Source organism: Gambusia affinis, linkage group LG20 (genome assembly GCF_019740435.1).
Source record: "Gambusia affinis linkage group LG20, SWU_Gaff_1.0, whole genome shotgun sequence".
Classification (NCBI taxonomy): domain Eukaryota; kingdom Metazoa; phylum Chordata; class Actinopteri; order Cyprinodontiformes; family Poeciliidae; genus Gambusia; species Gambusia affinis.
In genome coordinates this window covers 12,771,785-12,789,074 of record NC_057887.1, presented here as the reverse complement: position 1 = coordinate 12,789,074, position 17,290 = coordinate 12,771,785, and the positions used below count along the sequence as shown (strand labels likewise).

The window sequence follows — 17,290 nt, the reverse complement described above, 5'->3', positions numbered from 1 at the left end:
AACAGACATGCACGGTTCTGATAAGAATGGGAGGAAGAAATATCAGAAAGGTTACAGAAAAGAAAGTGGATTTTTTTTTTCTTTACGTTTAAAACCACATTGTAATGCAACAAGTCAGTGACTGCTTGATCCCTTTTGCTGACCATCAATCTCCACTGACACATTATTAACTATGATAGCTCTGCTGGGTGTATCTTTACAGAGAACAGCTCCCTGTTTGTTTACAAGCACACTGACAAATGCCGAGATGTGTACAGATGTGCGGCTCCCTTGTAACTGTTCTGTTTTTCAAGTGTCATACAGCCATCTGTCACGCTTCGATGAGGGAAATACATTTACAGCGCCACATCTCTGTTGGACTTCCTCGATCTAAATCCAAGGAGCCTCAGAGGGATGAGGAGGCAGAACCAAAGCTGTAAAACGTCACCAGGTTGTAGCCTAGGGACACAAACATGACAGCTGAAATCTTGAAAATGGAAGTGCCACGGTAAATTAAACTAAAATGAACAAGTGAAAGACATACATTTAAAGAAAGCGCATCAAAGTTTGTTTCATCAGCAAAAGAAAAATGTAAAACTCATTAGTGACAACTGTAGTACCGGCTTATTCCTTTAAGTAAATGTAAACCACAAACTGGCAAGTAGTTGATTGTGTGATATTTGGTATTCTCTCCTAAGTCATCCATGTTGTCCTTATCTTTCTCATTTTTACAAAGCACTTATTTTCTGGCAAGTTCAGCAGCTTGTACTTTTAGACTGAAAGTCTCAATCTTTCACAGACCTATATTTACGATTCCTGCATTGGGATTAAGTTTTCTGTGCACTACCTCAGCACATTGAGGGAAAACCTGGAATTGAAGCCACAACCGTCCAACTGCCAGACAGATAATCTCTCCATAGACCTACAGCCATGTAGATGCAGTCCAACACGGAGCATCATACTTCATAGAAGTGACAAAACTAATTTTTAGACATGCCATCACACATGGAAAGACAGAAAAAGCTGTTGTATTCCAGCTTAAAGGGCTTACCAAAGTAAATCTCTTTCAATGTTTAGTGAAATTTTGACCTCAGAAAAAGATTTTGACATGAAGCAATTTACTGGTTTTGAAAAAATAAAAATAAAAAATCAGGAAATCAAGGCATTCGTCTGGGATCACCAGTGGGAAACAAATTGGTGGGAGGATAATGGCTCAACTGAACCAAAGGCAGCATAATGGCTGTGTGATAAAAAGATAACTGGGAGAACTATAGTTATCCTTCTCAGAGACAGACAGGATAATAGACACAAGAGATAATTTTGCTTAAAATGAGATAGAAGGGGCAATTTGTCGATGTTTAGCAGAGAAATAAATTTAGTGTGGTATCTCTATATTTAGAAGCTTGATCATTAGTTTAACAAAATCATTTTTGTCAAAACGTTGTACGGGTCGGGGTAATAGCAGGAAGGATCATCGTTGAGATAAAGCCAGAATGGTTCCTGGGAGAGGAGAGGTGCTGCTTTGGCATCAGTGGATGTTACACTGTATTCTTTACTGCTCACTCAAACATTGGCAGTACAAAGTTTGGCATATTTTCAATAAAATAAAAAATAAGCAATCTAAAGGAAGTATACATTTTTTTAGAGGATGCAAATGGAAAATAAAAAATCACAACTCCTTAGAACACAGGTGTCAAAGTCCAGTCCTCAGGGGCCGATGTCCTGCAGTTTTTAGATGTGCCACAGGTACAAAACTTTGGAATGAAATGGCTTGATTACCTCCTCCTGGTGTGGATCAGTTCTCCAAAGCCTTGCTAATGACCTAAATATTCTATTTAGGTGTGGTGCAACAGAGGCACATCTAAAAGGTGTAGGACACCAGCCCTTGAGGACTGGAGTTTGACACCCCTGCCTTAGAAGATAATTTCTTTGGTCATATATTTTATTTCGAAAGTAGATAAATATGTTCTAACTATTATAGGTCTAACCACATTCTGAGTTTTTAACTTCACTTTAGAAAACTTGGCTCTGCTAATGAGCACTTGATAAGAGCTGATTTTTAATCCTACACAAGGTGTTCTCCTAAATTTGGCAACGAGGGGCTGCTCTTCATTTGCAGCTTGACGGCTCTGTTTCAGAGGGGCATCCCCGTCGGCCAGCAACGATGGCTGCGGAGAGGCAGCGGAGTGACTGACGACTTGGAGACTGTCTGTCAGACAGAGTGATGGCTCGGAGACACTCGGTGACAGATCAGGCGAGACGAGGGTGAAAAACAGAAGAGGAGAAAGAGGAGGAGAAGGGAATCCTGGCAGCTTTGTCTTTCAGGCTGGGTAGATATGGGAAATGGGGACAGCAGTAAAAAAATTTAATAAAATAACTTGTACACTCGAGTAGTGAATGTGTTGGGTTTTTTTTTGTGGAAATCAGCAGGCAACTATACTTGTTGACAATGTTTTTCAGGATGGATGAAACACATAAATTGTGCTCCACGATGCTTCATTAAGCTTTTCGTCCGTGCGATGCTGCTCAACAACATCAGCGATGGTCTGCAGTCAGTGTGAAAGCTCTCACCCAGGGACATAATGAACATCCTAATCAGCAAAGTAAGTAATCAGCAAGTATCTTAATTAGGTTTGAAGAGCAGTGCTTCAATCAGTCAAGCCTCAACCTGTCCCATTCTGCAGAAAGAGGATGTACGACAATAACTCTTGTGAGCATTTACACAAAGTGGCACAAAGCAGCTATCATCATAAAGAGGTCACAAGTTTCTGAGATCTATACTTCTGTTTCAAAGCATGACACTTTTTAAATGAGTGAAAATGAGCTTCAACAATGTTCATCGTTTGCTCATAATTGAGACACTTCCTTCTTATAACCTTGATCTCAACTACACACACATTAAGTTTAGTATCTTTGGAAGTTGCACAGAAACTCATGCCTGCAAATGAATTGCTTAATGAATTAAGCAAACTTTGTCAAGTGTGGAGTGAAGGAATATTATTGCCAGCGCTGTATTACAGGTGAATAGCAAAAAATGAGATTTAAAAAGGCAATTTATTTCAGTAATTCAACTGAAAATACAAAACTCATATCCAGAGTTAAAACGTTGAAATGATTGTGCTGCCTTTGGGGCTGGTTAGAAACAGTTGAGTTACACCAGCAGATGATGAGACTCCCCAAATCATCAGTGACTCTGGAAACTTCACTCTGGATTTTAAACCACTTGGATTCTGAGCCTGGTTTGTTCTCCTTGGAAAGGGTGTGAGTGACGGTCTGCTTGACACCTTTCATTTCAGTCTTCCCCATATTGTTTAATATGAGCCATGACTTAACTTCTCCATTTCAAAAATCAACATAAGATTTTCTTAGTCATGTGTAATATTCAAAAATTTCAGAGAACCTGAATTTAGTTTTTTCATTAGCTGTAGGCCATAAATCATCCAGGATAACAGAAACAAATGCTTGAAATTTCACTGTGTATAACAAAGCTAGTAGTTTCACATTTTAAGTGATTTACAGAAAAAAAATGACAGTTATTTACTCGATTCTGATTTACTGACACGTACCAGCAATGGCATTATGTTAATGTGGAAGACTTAAAACTAATCATGGAGTTTACTAACTCATTGGTCAACATGTAAGATAAGATGTATGGTAATTTGGTCAAAGAATTTGGCTTTTTCTGTCAAAAGGAGATGATGGCTATTACTTGCTTCAAAAAGTACAGGTAAAAAAACATCTTCACATGCCTCCTCTTATATCTACAGTCTTTTTGTATTGGTCTACAGCACACTTCTAGTACTTGTGTAAAACCTTTGACATCTCTTGTTGCAGACTGGCAGCCAAAGGAATGAGCACCTCTATTTTACTGATTACAAAAAGCATTTCTCGTTGCTATTACAGCAAGCCATGCTCCCAACAAGATGCACTGCAACTCCAAATGCAAGTGTTGTTTTAAACAGTTATTACCAGCTAGCCAAACTCAGTCAAAGTGCTATTATCTTGATGGTTTTGTTTAACTGTCAAGGTTAAACTATCCACATAGAGACCAGGATTAAATACATCTGTTGATTTTCAAGGCAAAACTGATCCCACATAAAAGTGAGGCCAAAATATAGATTTTGTATGCTGATTGTCAATCCTATTTATTTCCACCATTAATTGCCTTATTATTGCAGTGTTCCAAAACTAGTGCAGTGTCTGGCTACAAGGTTGAGACTTATCCCCAGCTAAATCTGCACCTTGCTCTGTGGAAATCTGAATTCATTTGCATATCCTCAGTAACAGAGCAGTCAATCATCCCGGTGCTAGGCCAAGTGCTTCTCTAGGGGTCAAACGTGGTTTACACTCTGAGGGTTTGCCTCTTCTCGGTAATCCAGGACAAAGAGCAGAAGTGAGATGCATTAGGCTAGCCCTATTATGTGTTCCTTTTTTGCTTTGTCTTTGTATTAAAATGAAAAAAAAAAATGCAAATTTTAACACAAATGAGCAAACTTTGATCGTTTAAAATGTTTTCTTAGTTTATACAAAGCACAAAGTTTGTTTTTCTTCCATAAAAAAAGTACTCCCATATTCTGTTACTATGTTCATTTGTCTCTTTTTCCAGGTGGCGCTATTGCAACCATTAAATTTGTGTACTAAGTTTTTCTTTTCTATAAAATGTAGTACATGTTTCTGTGCTGGTTGTGTTTCATACCTCTATGGGGGTCAATAACAGCCAGTTATGCCAATAACCATCTAACTTAGTATTTTGCCTTTCCCATAGAAGACATTGGCCCAGTATATCTTCTTAGTTCTCTGGGTGATTGATGGAGGTATTCCTGCCTTTATTTCATTTTTGCCGCTATAGAAAGCTCTCATTGGTTGGTACTTCTCTGTTCAGCTGTCTATTTCCGAGATAAAGCCAGTAACAGAGCTATTACTGCCATCACATTTATGTAGTCTTCTTTTATTTGCTTTTCTCCCATGAAAGTACTCCTGGCCCACTTTCTTGTACTTAGCGCCGTCTCTTCTTTGTAATAAGATGTGTACTTTCTCATTTTTTATTTCCATAGAAAGTATCTCTGGTCCAGTGTTGTCCAGCAATAGATTTTAGGAAATTTGTGAACTTTTTGCAAAGTACTTTTGCAATGTTTTGATCATCTCCTTCCTGGCATTTCAACTTCCAATAAGTCATAAAAGATGACCACCCAAACCAAAACCTTCCACTGGTGCCACATTCTTGCTCATAATAAGAGTCCTGCAAAGTCATTCCTGACATTTGCTGATAGGATTTTTCTTTTAGATCTAGCAAGTATGTAAGTTAAGAAAATACCTATCAGTTGTCTTAAATATGTGTCCTATATTTTATGTTGCATACCATGGTATATTCTGGACAGCTCTGGTATATGAAATATAATTTCCCAGGGAAGTGAGTCACACTTACCTCTCCAAGCAGCTTATAAAGTCTGCATCTTATTGCTGACTGAAAGCATTGCTCAACAGGTTGGGACACTTACAAAATATTAGGGCATGAGAAAAATTCCAGTCACAGTTAATGGGCTTTGTGACCCAAAACCTCTCAATGGAAACTTTCAAAACCTGATAATATGGGTGTGTTGTCTCTTGCTTTCACACTCAGTCTCTTTCACATTTAAAACTGAGAGATAAGGTAAGAAGAGTTTTGATTGGTGCTCTGACCATCTGCGTACCGCTGTCCCCTCCTCTAATTGACTTCCTGGTGTTTCCTCCCACAGTGATAATCTCCAATCAGCCATCTGCTGTGTCATTTCAGCGCACCACTACTCTGCCCTTCCTTCCACCCCCTCTCCGTCTCGCCCCTCCCCTCTACCCCTGCTGGAAATGCCAATATGTTCCATTTTCTCAAAACAGCCATTTAACATAAAGTATAAAAAAAAAAAACAATTTGCCCTGACCTGTTCTGCCTTACATAGTTTTTATGTCACAACATTAAAGGGGAGGTGTGCTTTGTGGAAAGGCCCTCCTGTGATGGACGTAATACACTAGGACAGATGGCGTCCCCACTCTCCGACCCCACCACTGCACACACAAGCATAAGCATGCACAACCACATGCCTGAAGCACAGCCTGAGCATTTGGTCCTGATTGTTATTGCCTGTTCCAGTACTAGCCTTATTCTGTCGCTCAGAGCAGTAAGAGTGAGCTACATCTGTGCTGCGTTCACTTGTGATCTGGGTCCAGAAATAGAATAGTATTTTAAAAAGGACATTGTGCTCAACCTTTGTTAATTTTTTTTTTTTTTTTTTTTTTGTCTGGCTTTCAATCGCTTGCATTGACATTTTGTATCATGTCATGGTAGGGCAACAAGTGTGAATTATTGCAAGTCACTCTTTTACAGGACACAAGTCTGTTCTCCAAGTCCTAAACTATTAATTCGAAATCTTAAACATGTAATCAAATTACTTTCAAACGCGTTACGCCAGAATAGATAGCAGAAACAACATTTTTAAAGTGTTAGAACATGTGTGCAAATGTTGGGTTTTACAACATTAATTAAAACAAAGAACACTATTACAACACCATGAAGAACAGGATCCAAATGCATATTTTTAATTGAGGAAAGGCAAATAATTTCCTCAATAAAAATAACAATAAAAAATAAAATTAAAGGCCAGGAGTATATTCATAAGGACCACATAGAGACATCCTGGATTACAACAGTATGGTCTAATAGAGTCAGAGAGAGTAATATTAGCTGGAGGATTGATCATGGAACAATAAACAGGTGGCTGACTAGAAACTGGGTGCAGCTGTGAGGGAAGACAAGGAACTGAGACTGAACTGAGGAAATTCAAGAAATGACTGAAAATGCAAAGTGGAAAACAATAAAGCGCAATACAAACAGACCAGCCACACAATCCATCATAAGAAAGATTAAGATTCAAACCAAAATTGTGACGAGAACACTACAGCAACTGTGAAACAAGTCAATAGAAAATTTAGGTTTTCAAGAACTAGGAGAGAACTAACAACTAGTTAAGTTAAGAACAAGATATTTTGAAACAAAGGAAAATACAAACTGACCTTAAAAATCCCATTGTAGGGTGATGATTTGTTATACAATTTAACTCCAGACTGTTAGTGCCACTTTAGATTTGTATACACAGTTATATAGTATTACCACCTGGCTATAAAAACTTTCTATATTTTATTAGTTAAATATTTAAAATTTATTTTTAAGATGAATTTCAAAAATGAAAGAGCTATGAAAAGATCAATTTAAGAACAAACAGAAAGCAGTATAAGATAAAAGAAATTATTCTTAAAATAGAATTTTAACAGAAAATAAGCAATCATAGGAAATAAGCATGCTGGTCTGATCAGATCCAAACAAGAAGCCCAGCTGCTTGCAAACACAATCTGATGTTTTGCTTGTATGGAACATGAGAGAAAATAGTTTTTACATTTTGTTTATCATTATCTTTGCAAATTACCAAACTAACCCTAATCCTTGTCTGCATTGTTGGCTCTGTGGCTCTTGTCTTCTTCTTGACAAAACTCCATAGGGGCTTTATTCTGTGAAAAGCCAGCTTCGTTAGCAAAGGCCTTTGGTGGCCATTGCGTGGAATGGATTTATTGAATATGCTACTTCCCTTTTTTCTTTTTCATCTTCCATAATATTCCAATTTCTTGAGTAGCATGTGGATTTAAATAATTGCTTGTCATGCCAAAAGTTCTTGCAAGCCCATATTTATTTCTCATATAAAGACAAGTCAAAGACAGCACATGTCCATGTCAAGCTATCAACAACTCTAGCCTCCTGCAGATATTTACATGTTTCATTTAATTTGGCTCCATGAACATCGAGCGTCTCCCAGGCTAATGATGTGAAAATTGTAATTGTTGATGATCTGACTTTGAAACTAATTCTTAACCTCCTTTTATGACTTCTTATTATTAAATGCCCAGAAAGCCTTCCTTTCAAAATCAGTACTTGTCTCTATTTGAGGAAGTAATAGTAGACTATTACTGGGTTTATCAAGAAAAACTTACATTGGCAGTCACAGGATAGCAAGACATGGAATGCAGGAATGTTTATAGACATGAAAATTGGGATATTACACCCAAAACTCAAAAACCGAAGGATCATAACAAATTTAATAGAAAAAAAAATAGTTGACGTATTCTGTCAGTAGTGTGGTAACAAAAAAAATAACTTACGAGTTCCATCAATGATATGTGTTGGATAAAAATGCTTGCTCAGTGGCGTTATGTGGCTGATTGTTGACATCACGGTTCCCTCAAAGGTTAGGACTCTTCTCAGAAGCTCTCTGGGGCACAACTGTCCTCGATAAGTTGCAAAACACGAGCAGTTGTGTCTTGGAACTTCTGTCTAAAATTTCACTTGTACTTGATAGAGGAACTGATTTGTTTACTCTAATTCTGAACCTCTAAGATGTCTATGACCTGTCACAGAGGCCCATAAGTGACACTTAGGCTTGCTACAAGGTTTGACAATCAACTGTTATTTTGAAAACAAGCCTTGAGCAAGAATGCATCAAAATGATGGCCTCATTTAGTTAAAAATGTAGGCCTCTGCAACATGTTCTGTGATGATTTACTTTGATGCATGTCTGCAAAGGCCTTACATGGAACTACTACGGTAACTACATTTACATTTTGTTTTTGTATTGATTTTCAATAGAACCGATATCTTTTCCTAAAGAGTCCTGTAAGTTAGGAGTAGCTAAGGCTACAGTATCAAAGTGACAAAAGTTGTAATTAGAGGCTAAATGAGATTATAATGCAATAATGCGGAGTTGCTCAAAACAAAGGGATTAAAGTTTAAATGACTCATTTGCAAAGACAAGCAATAAAACACTCTCCAGCCATGTTTTGTGGGTTTGAGGGTATAGACTACAAACTATGTCATGCATTATTAATAGGTTTAATATTAAACATAATATATGCATGCTTCCTGCATTAGATTAGATGTGGAGCCACTGATTAAACACTCTGAGTGTCTGGTAGGTCATGTGTTTGTGCCAGGTTAAGGGCAACAAAAATCTTTTTAATCTATGCATCAAGGAGTCCGACTCATTTAGACAGAAACACAAAACCTTCATACTTCTCATACTGTCTCACATATTTGTCTGATTTATTAGGATTTCTATCTATCTATCTATCTATCTATCTATCTATCTATCTATCTATCTATCTATCTATCTATCTATCTATCTATCTATCTATCTATCTATCTATCTATCTATAGATATATATAGATATAAACATATATCTATATAAATATATAGATAGATATGTTCATGTCTACATATCTACAGCTATATGTCAATATCTATCTTTATTTTTATATATATATATACATATATATATATATATATATATATATATATATATATATATATAGATATATATATAGATATATATATAGATATATATATAGATATATATATAGATATATATAGATAGATAGATAGATAGATAGATAGATAGATAGATAGATAGATAGATAGATAGATAGATAGATAGATAGATAGATAGATAGATAGATAGATAGATAGATAGATAGATAGATAGATAGATAGATAGATAGATAGATAGATAGAGTTTTCTAAATTTTTTCCAATTTGTATAGGTTAGACCTCTAAAAGACTCTTTTGTTCGACATCATGTATGAACATGAGTAACGATGTCCTGCCTTTTTAATATTATCTAAAATGTCCAATTAACAACAGTAGCTCTATTTTCAATTCCCACCAATCACTCAACCCACATGTGGCCCCACCCCATTGACTTCCTGTTTTGTCTTTGCTCTGAGAGTACTTTTCTCGACAGATCTTTCTGGTATTTGAGTTTAGCACTTAGTTTACGATTTATGTCGAACATCTCATCAAGCTGTCTTATTAAGTATTGCTGTAGTTCGATACTTCCCAATTCAGGTTCCTTAGATTTGGCCTGACATGTACACTGTGCTTGACTTGTCAAAATCACAGTGTCCTTGGAATAACACTGCTTTTCCAAGGAAGCTACCTTTTCACCGTGTTTTGCTGGAACTGAAACATCTTGCCCTTTGATATGTTCAGCGAAGAAATTTAGGTCAATGCGAGGTTCTGATTCAGGGAACACTTTCCAAAATGTCTTCTGTCCGCTGCTGGGCAAAGCTGCCTGACAACTTGGTTTTTCAGGCAAAGGACCGTTATTGATGTCACTATTTTCAACAGAAAATAGTGACATCATCTGTTTCCTATGCCTTCTTCCAGTGCTATCTAGAAACAACCAATCAGTGGCAGAAGAGTTTACCAAAGTTGGCAAAAAATTGTCTTTATGTTTACTAATTGACTTCTTAAGTCAATATAAAGGTCATTTTTTGTAATGTAATGTCAGAAAAAAATCCACGTGTTCTTTGAAGGCTTCAAAGTTTTGTAAAATTCTAGTATAAAATATTAATGTACTTGTCTTCAGCATATTTTTTGAAAGTCCTCATTTTCTCCGTTGATAATGGTGGTTTGTTTTCTAAAATGAGGCACAACAAGGACCAGCTGTGTTTAAACAGCACATAGACCTATCTACCTGTAAATAATTCCACATTTTCATTTGATCTGACATCAAATATTTAACTGGTTCCCGGAGTAATAAAGTTGGGATTGATTATAGGACGCATCCCTGTGTTTGGACGCCTGAGGCGGAATGAAACCAATAAGGGATGTAATTAGATGAAGGCAAGTGGGAGAGATTTGAAAAGCTAAAGCTTGCAATTTGAACTTGAGACATTTATTTTGTAAAGGGATTTACTATTTATCACAAAATTTCTTATGTTTAAACGGAACCAGTTAAGTATTGGATGTTGTATTAGACATGCTGTCTATCATTGGTAAATCGTCAAAGTTATATGCACAGATGCAAATAGACTTTCTATCGCGTCAATTTCCAGTTCATGTGTGCCATCTAGTGGTCAATTTTAATACACAACCTAGTCCCAAGAAACTTGAAACATTGACAAATCCCTATACAGCTCTGGAAAAATTAAGAGACCACTTAAAATGATCAGTTACTCTGATTTAACTCTATATAGGTATATGTTTGGGTAAAATGAAAATTTTTCTTTCATTCTATGAACTACTGACAACATGTCTCAGAAATTCCAAGCAAAAATGTTGTATTTATTTTCAGAAAATGAGAAATGATCAAAATAACAAAAAATAAGCAGAATTTTCAAATAATGCAAAGAAAACAAGTTCATATTTATTTAGAAACAACAATACTACTTTTTTTTTTTACTCAGGAAGTGTTCAGAAATCAATATTTGGTGGAATAACAATGAGGTTTTCAAATGCAGTGGTCTTATTTTTTTCCAGAGCTGCCTATATATAGATCTATCTATCTATCTATCTATCTATCTATCTATCTATCTATCTATCTATCTATCTATCTATCTATCTATCTATCTATCTATCTATCTATCTATTATACTGTTACAAGTACAGGTAAAAATAGATCATAAACAAGCAGAACATTGCTATGCAGATGTTACATATTTTAAGCAAATTAGTAACATGGACATAATCTTAGCACTATTTTTAAATACACTGTTACTGTACCATCCTTAGCTATTCAGACCTGTGGAAAATGCACAAAATAGTTAACTGAACAATGCAAAACATGGCATTGCTTAAGTGAAATGCATTTGAAAAGAAACAAAAATTGCATATAAAAATTACTCTTTAAAAATACATTTTTTGCCACAGTTACAGGCACTCTTAACATTTCCAAATACAGAAACTGAGGCATTTTCTTTGCTTACATGACTTTATAGCTTTGAATTAGTAATCCAGGACTTCCTGTTTCTTTTCAAAATATGAAATACATAAAGAAGATGTCATTTCATTAATGCAGATGTGCGTGGACGTTGATAAGTCAGACTATTAGAAGTAACTAGCTACTTTTAGAAAACCGCAATCTCCGTAAGAATCATTTACTCGAGGTGCTTAAACATTCATTTGCCAGAGATGTGTGGAACTGATTATTTGTATTATTTTCCTTGCGATGCAGAATTTAAATTATTTTTTGTTGCCTCATTGACAAGAACCAACACTGAATCTTATAAGAGCAACAATGAATTAAAACCTATAAGAAAAGGGATACTGCACTTCAGCAGTGTCCAGGTTTATGGAGTCCAAACATAACCCTGTTGTTTTAACTGGAAATGTTATAAATTGTTATGTTGAAATAAGTCTAAAGTCCCAGCTAGTTTAGTTTATAAAAACAATTCACACAAACACCAAAATGTGGGTGCTCCTTGTTAACATACAGAACACATCACTCCCACTGTTTTTTTGTTGTTGTTTTTTTTGTTTTGCTTTTACAAAATGTTGTTCCCACCTTCCATGTTTAGTAATGAAGTTACTTTTTTTTTTGTCAAACAGTGTGACAGTCAACATAGGTTTGGTGCTGCTCTCAGCGGTGACTCATCCAGGGTAGAATAGATGGATGGAGACTTCTGTGTTTTATAGTCCAATTTGTAAGGCCACCATATTTGTAAGTTATTACAAGAAAGTATGGAACACACGAGTCTTCAGACTCTTTGTCCGAGGAATGTTCCTGGTTGAAAACTTGATCACCTTAAACATATTTGAACAGCTGCCCAAGTTGAAGAATGGGAACCAGTGCACGGCACGTTTGTTCCCATGAAGATTCCAGAAGGAGGAGGAGCAGCGCTGGAAGTCCTCGATGCTGACCATGTACTGGCTGGGTCCCCACTGCAAGACCCGAATCAGCTTCACAGAAGAGGCGAAGCCACAGGTGTGAGGAGAAACGCCATGAAACACACACTCCCCAGGCCTGACAGGAACTCCTCTTTCCCAGATCATACCTGCCTCCTCTGCTACTGCCATGCCGCTGAGGTTACAGAGAGCCATGAGGCACACCTCCTCCAGAGCCTCCTTATCAGGGAAACGGAGCAAGATGGCAACAAGGCGTGGCACCGAACCTCGGCGTAGCAACAATTCTTGCTGCTTAGCTTAGAATGACAAAAAAAATAACAAAAATCACAATTCCCATTAATTCAACATAACAACAAAAAACTGCAGATGAATGCAAGTATGTATGTATGTATGTATGTATGTATGTATGTATGTATGTAAGTATGTATGGATGGATGGATGTTCTGCATGTGCAGATTCACCTTTTCCTATAAACATTTCTGTTTCTGTCTTTTGGCATTCACTTTTACTGGCTGAATTAGGTTAAAATGTGCTATAACTGAAATGTAACATTTGAATTCATGACAAATTATACACACTGTATTTTGATAACAGCTTGATCAAAAGCTTGATCTACTCAATATTGGTAGAAATGGTCTCTTGCATTCACAAAACACTGATATAAAATTATAACCTCATAATTGTAGGTTATTTTATTATTTCACTTGACTTACAGTTGTCATAAGACATGCGTGAGATGGCTCTTGCTGCATAAATGAGCAGCTCTTCATTTGTGCTGGTCAGAACTGACAGCAGGGCTGTAACCAAACCTGCATCCCCAAAACCTTTACGGACCACAGCTGAGGAAACAAGAAGCCTCAGTAAACAGACTTGTTGTAAAGCTTCAACGCTGGAGCAACAAAGTTCAGTAATAAATAATAAAAAGTGTCAATATCTGTGTGAGTAACCTACATTCTTTGGCAAGCTCAGCCACCAGTTTTGCAGTCAACAAAGTTAGAGGCCCTCTGCTTCTCAGAGATAGAGCCAGGATTGGCAGAATCCCGCTGATCACAACCTGCTCAGCAGCGCCTTTCTCTGGACACACACAAAAAATGCATTCAATTCCATAACATCCATGTCAATGATTCAGCTAATCAACATGGTTGAATCAATTCTGAAAAAAAGAATTAAAAAAAAATTATAACTTAATGTTTTTTTAAAAAAACAAAAAAACAGAACACAAATTGATCTCTGGTTGCTGTATTCTTCTAATCTTTAAACGACATTGACTTGAATTAAGTCTCTAACTCTGAGAACTACAATAATATGGTCTCTGCAACCTGCTGCCCTCAAACTGCAAGACATGAATACAGCTTAACTTCACCTACAGACCAGAATCTGACCTGAACTGATCCGCTCAAACGCTGTCACTCTTTATTAGTAACCAGCGTTGTTTTGGACTGGGTTTTACTCTTTCCATGGCAGCTAGATTTATTTGCCAGGATATTCTGCTTTGCTCTTAGAATGAGTAATATATTTAAAACTAAATGCATTGGAGGAGTCTGCATTTTGCATCCCCTAAAAAAAAAAAAAATTAAAATATAAAATAAAACACATTACAATTACAATTACTATCTACTTGTCTGATGCAATCTCTAAAATCTCCACTTACTTTTCTCCCTAATGTTTGCCAGCACTGTGATCAAATGAGGTTTGAGTTCATCTTCAATCAGCTCCACACCTAGAACTCTGATTGCACCCAGTGCATTGTTCAAATTATCTGCAGAGACAGTGTGTAATACAGAAATTAGAACTCATGCAAATGATCTACAAATAATAATAACAACAAAAAAGTAAGTTGAGTGGAAGCAATCATTTAAACTATCAAGGTCCTCATTGTGACACATATAGGACAAAACACCATAGCTGTCTAAATTGGTTTAGAATAATACTTTTAAACACTTGCAAAGGCATCTATAACCCTTAAAACTTTTCAGATTTTGTAGCATTAAATTCAAAAGCTTGAATATGATTACCAGGACAGGGCCATCCATCTAAACTGACAGGCCTGAACCCAGAGCGTTAAACAGCAAACAGCCAAAATGCAGCTAAAAAGCAGAGATCCCCAGTTTAGCCTGACAACTATTAGCCAGTCTGACTTTTACAACATTATATATAGCTTTTAAGGCTCAAACAGTAACAATATGTCAAGTTAGCAAAATTTGTCTTGTTTTTTTTTTTATGTTTGAAAGCACAAAGAATTAATTATCTAGGATTTGCTTTTCTGTTCATTAAATGCATCAAAACGGAAATGATCACATTTTTCATTCTAACTTAACTGAACTCATGTCCTGAGATTAATAAAACCAGATGTCAGATTTCAGATTTGAAGCATTAATGGGAATGTAACCGATCGATAGAAAATAAAGAGCTTGCAGTGCTTAATTTTAAACCAAACTGTAACCATGAGAAGGCCCATGTTTTCACTGCTTTCCTGCCTCACTTTGCTTCTGCTAATCCTGGGAGGCCAAAGTTTACACAAGAGGAACCCTACTGGCATCAGCTGCATTTAAAATGGTATTTCTCTTCAAGAAAAAGAACGTTTGGTTATTTAGCTGTGTGAGTGACATTTTTCATGGCTAAAATTGTGACCCCACATGCAATGATCTGCAAGATACTGCATTAGAACAGAAATTCGTTCACCTGTTTGTAGACCAAAATGTGGTCTGTTCCAGAAATGCAAAGATTGGGCTAAAAGCTCCTACATCTCAGAAATGCAGACATAAAAATCTGGCAAGCCAAACACTTTACATTTCTATCATTGTTGCTGTACTATTGGCAAAAACAGAGAAAAACTTATTTCTTAGTTTCCTATATAGTGAGCTCCGTGTGAATTACTCAGGATGACTTGATTTAATAAAACATTAAATTATTTTAAATCTGAAGGTATAATAGCATTTACACAGCTGTGTGCAAAACGTGCAGATGCAATAGAGACTCTCCGCTTTCTATTTAATGGCAAAACAAAAAAACAAAATAATCACAAAAGTGAGGGAAATTACATTGAGTTGTTAAAATAGAAGTATCAATTCTCTTTCATGAACTCAAATATTGACAAAGGTATTGCGTTTCCTGTGAAACAGATAACTAATAGTTTTGAGGTTTACTTCGCCTTTGTTTTGCATGAAGTTGACCAACTTCCAATGCCTGTGAACCGGTATTCCAGCCCAGGACTACTGGACTACATTCCCCAAGTCCTCTGGATTTCTTGTTTTGTTGATCTTGGCATATCTGATGCCTTCCCATGTGTTTTCTAAGGTCTGGAGATTTTACTGGATAGGAACCAACATGAAGCTTGCACACTGGTGTTTAGGGGTTTTGTCTCAAGCTCATTTCAATGACATTTTGTCTTAAGTGTTAGAAAACATGACCACTTTAGGTATTTTTATGTATCCAAACTGATCCATGATCTCTGGTGTGCAATACACAGCGCTGACACAAGTATGAGAAACACCCTGAACTAGAATACTTTGAGGTTAATGTTTGGGATCATCTGACAAACTGTGTGCAGCCCCTATCCAAAAAGAGCAACCACATTTTTGTCACTTCATAAAATGTTGCCTGATTTGTTCTCAGCACAGTGTTCCATGTTAAATCGTTGACACTTCGCCTCATTATGGTTTTTTTTTTCAACAATGGGACTTTGCAGAACCCTTTTCTGAAATGCTTGGCTTCACACAGCTCTTTTCTAACTGTGACCATCCTCCATCTTTCTCTATTCTGTAGCTGATTATTTACTGAGACTATTCTTCAAAACATCAGGGTGAAAATATTCTGTCTTATTCCACACTCCGTTGATTTCAGTTTCCATTTTCGAAAAGCCATTTTAGACAACTACACATAATGGATGACCTCACTCAGTGAACTCCACACCGCTGTTATTTTAAACACACCTCATGCTCGCCTAGTAGTCAGATTAAAATGTCCAGTTGTGTTCATGTGAGGCACATTATAAAGTCATATTACAGAGTATATCAGACATATACAAGTCGGAGCTAACATCAAGACTCAACATGCAGCGAGGTGCACGTAATAAAAACATTGCATTCAAACAGTGTTCCACTCACCGTTTGGTGTGTAAGGTTGCAGCCGGTTGGATATGTGCTTATTCCTGTGAGCCCGAGCTTGTTTATAGGAAAGTGGCACATTAGGGTGCCCCATGTTACTCCGTCCTGCCGTCTCTGAAGTTCTGGTGGTGAAACTTTCTCAGACTGGCATATTGTGACTGAGTTTCCTTCTACCAATATCCCTTGGAGTAATTGCTTGAGGGTACTCACAAGAACCTAAGCTTAACTTTTATCTCACAGGTACACGCCATACTTTCTTCCAGCGTTTTCCAGCCCAAATGGCTTTTTTTGTGTGCCTGCTCTGCCTCCTCCCTGCACGCTCCAGTTGGCTCTCTGTTCCCTGTCAGGATTAATACAGAGCAAATCCTCACTAAACCTGCGCTCTCATGCAGCCTCTGTGCACTGTTAAGGTATTAGCACTTGGCTGACTCTGCCGAGTTTATTCCTACCGCCCCACAATCTCACATAATGCCTTTCGTGCTTCTAGAACATTTGAGCCAAAAC

General features: G+C 36.9%; 1 protein-coding gene across 4 annotated transcripts; it reads right to left on the bottom strand.

Moving 5' to 3' along the window:
- Positions 1 to 222: 222 nt before the first annotated feature.
- Positions 223 to 17,267, bottom strand: si:dkey-21e13.3 (uncharacterized protein LOC100150043 homolog). Of its 4 annotated transcripts, none has more exons than XM_044101804.1 (6): positions 16,787 to 17,267; positions 14,332 to 14,439; positions 13,632 to 13,754; positions 13,394 to 13,519; positions 12,830 to 12,976; positions 223 to 438 (listed from the first exon to the last, which is right to left on the bottom strand). In XM_044101804.1, exons 1-6 carry the CDS (start codon positions 16,878 to 16,880, stop codon positions 386 to 388), a joined length of 651 nt encoding a protein of 216 aa, XP_043957739.1. In that variant the 5' UTR covers positions 16,881 to 17,267; the 3' UTR covers positions 223 to 385. The 4 variants fall into 4 exon arrangements, with proteins under 4 accessions (XP_043957739.1, XP_043957736.1, XP_043957737.1 ...); XM_044101803.1 differs by lacking the exon at positions 223 to 438 and adding an exon at positions 11,748 to 12,734; XM_044101801.1 differs by lacking the exon at positions 223 to 438 and having other exon boundaries at positions 11,249 to 12,976.
- Between the last annotated feature and the right edge of the window lie 23 nt (positions 17,268 to 17,290).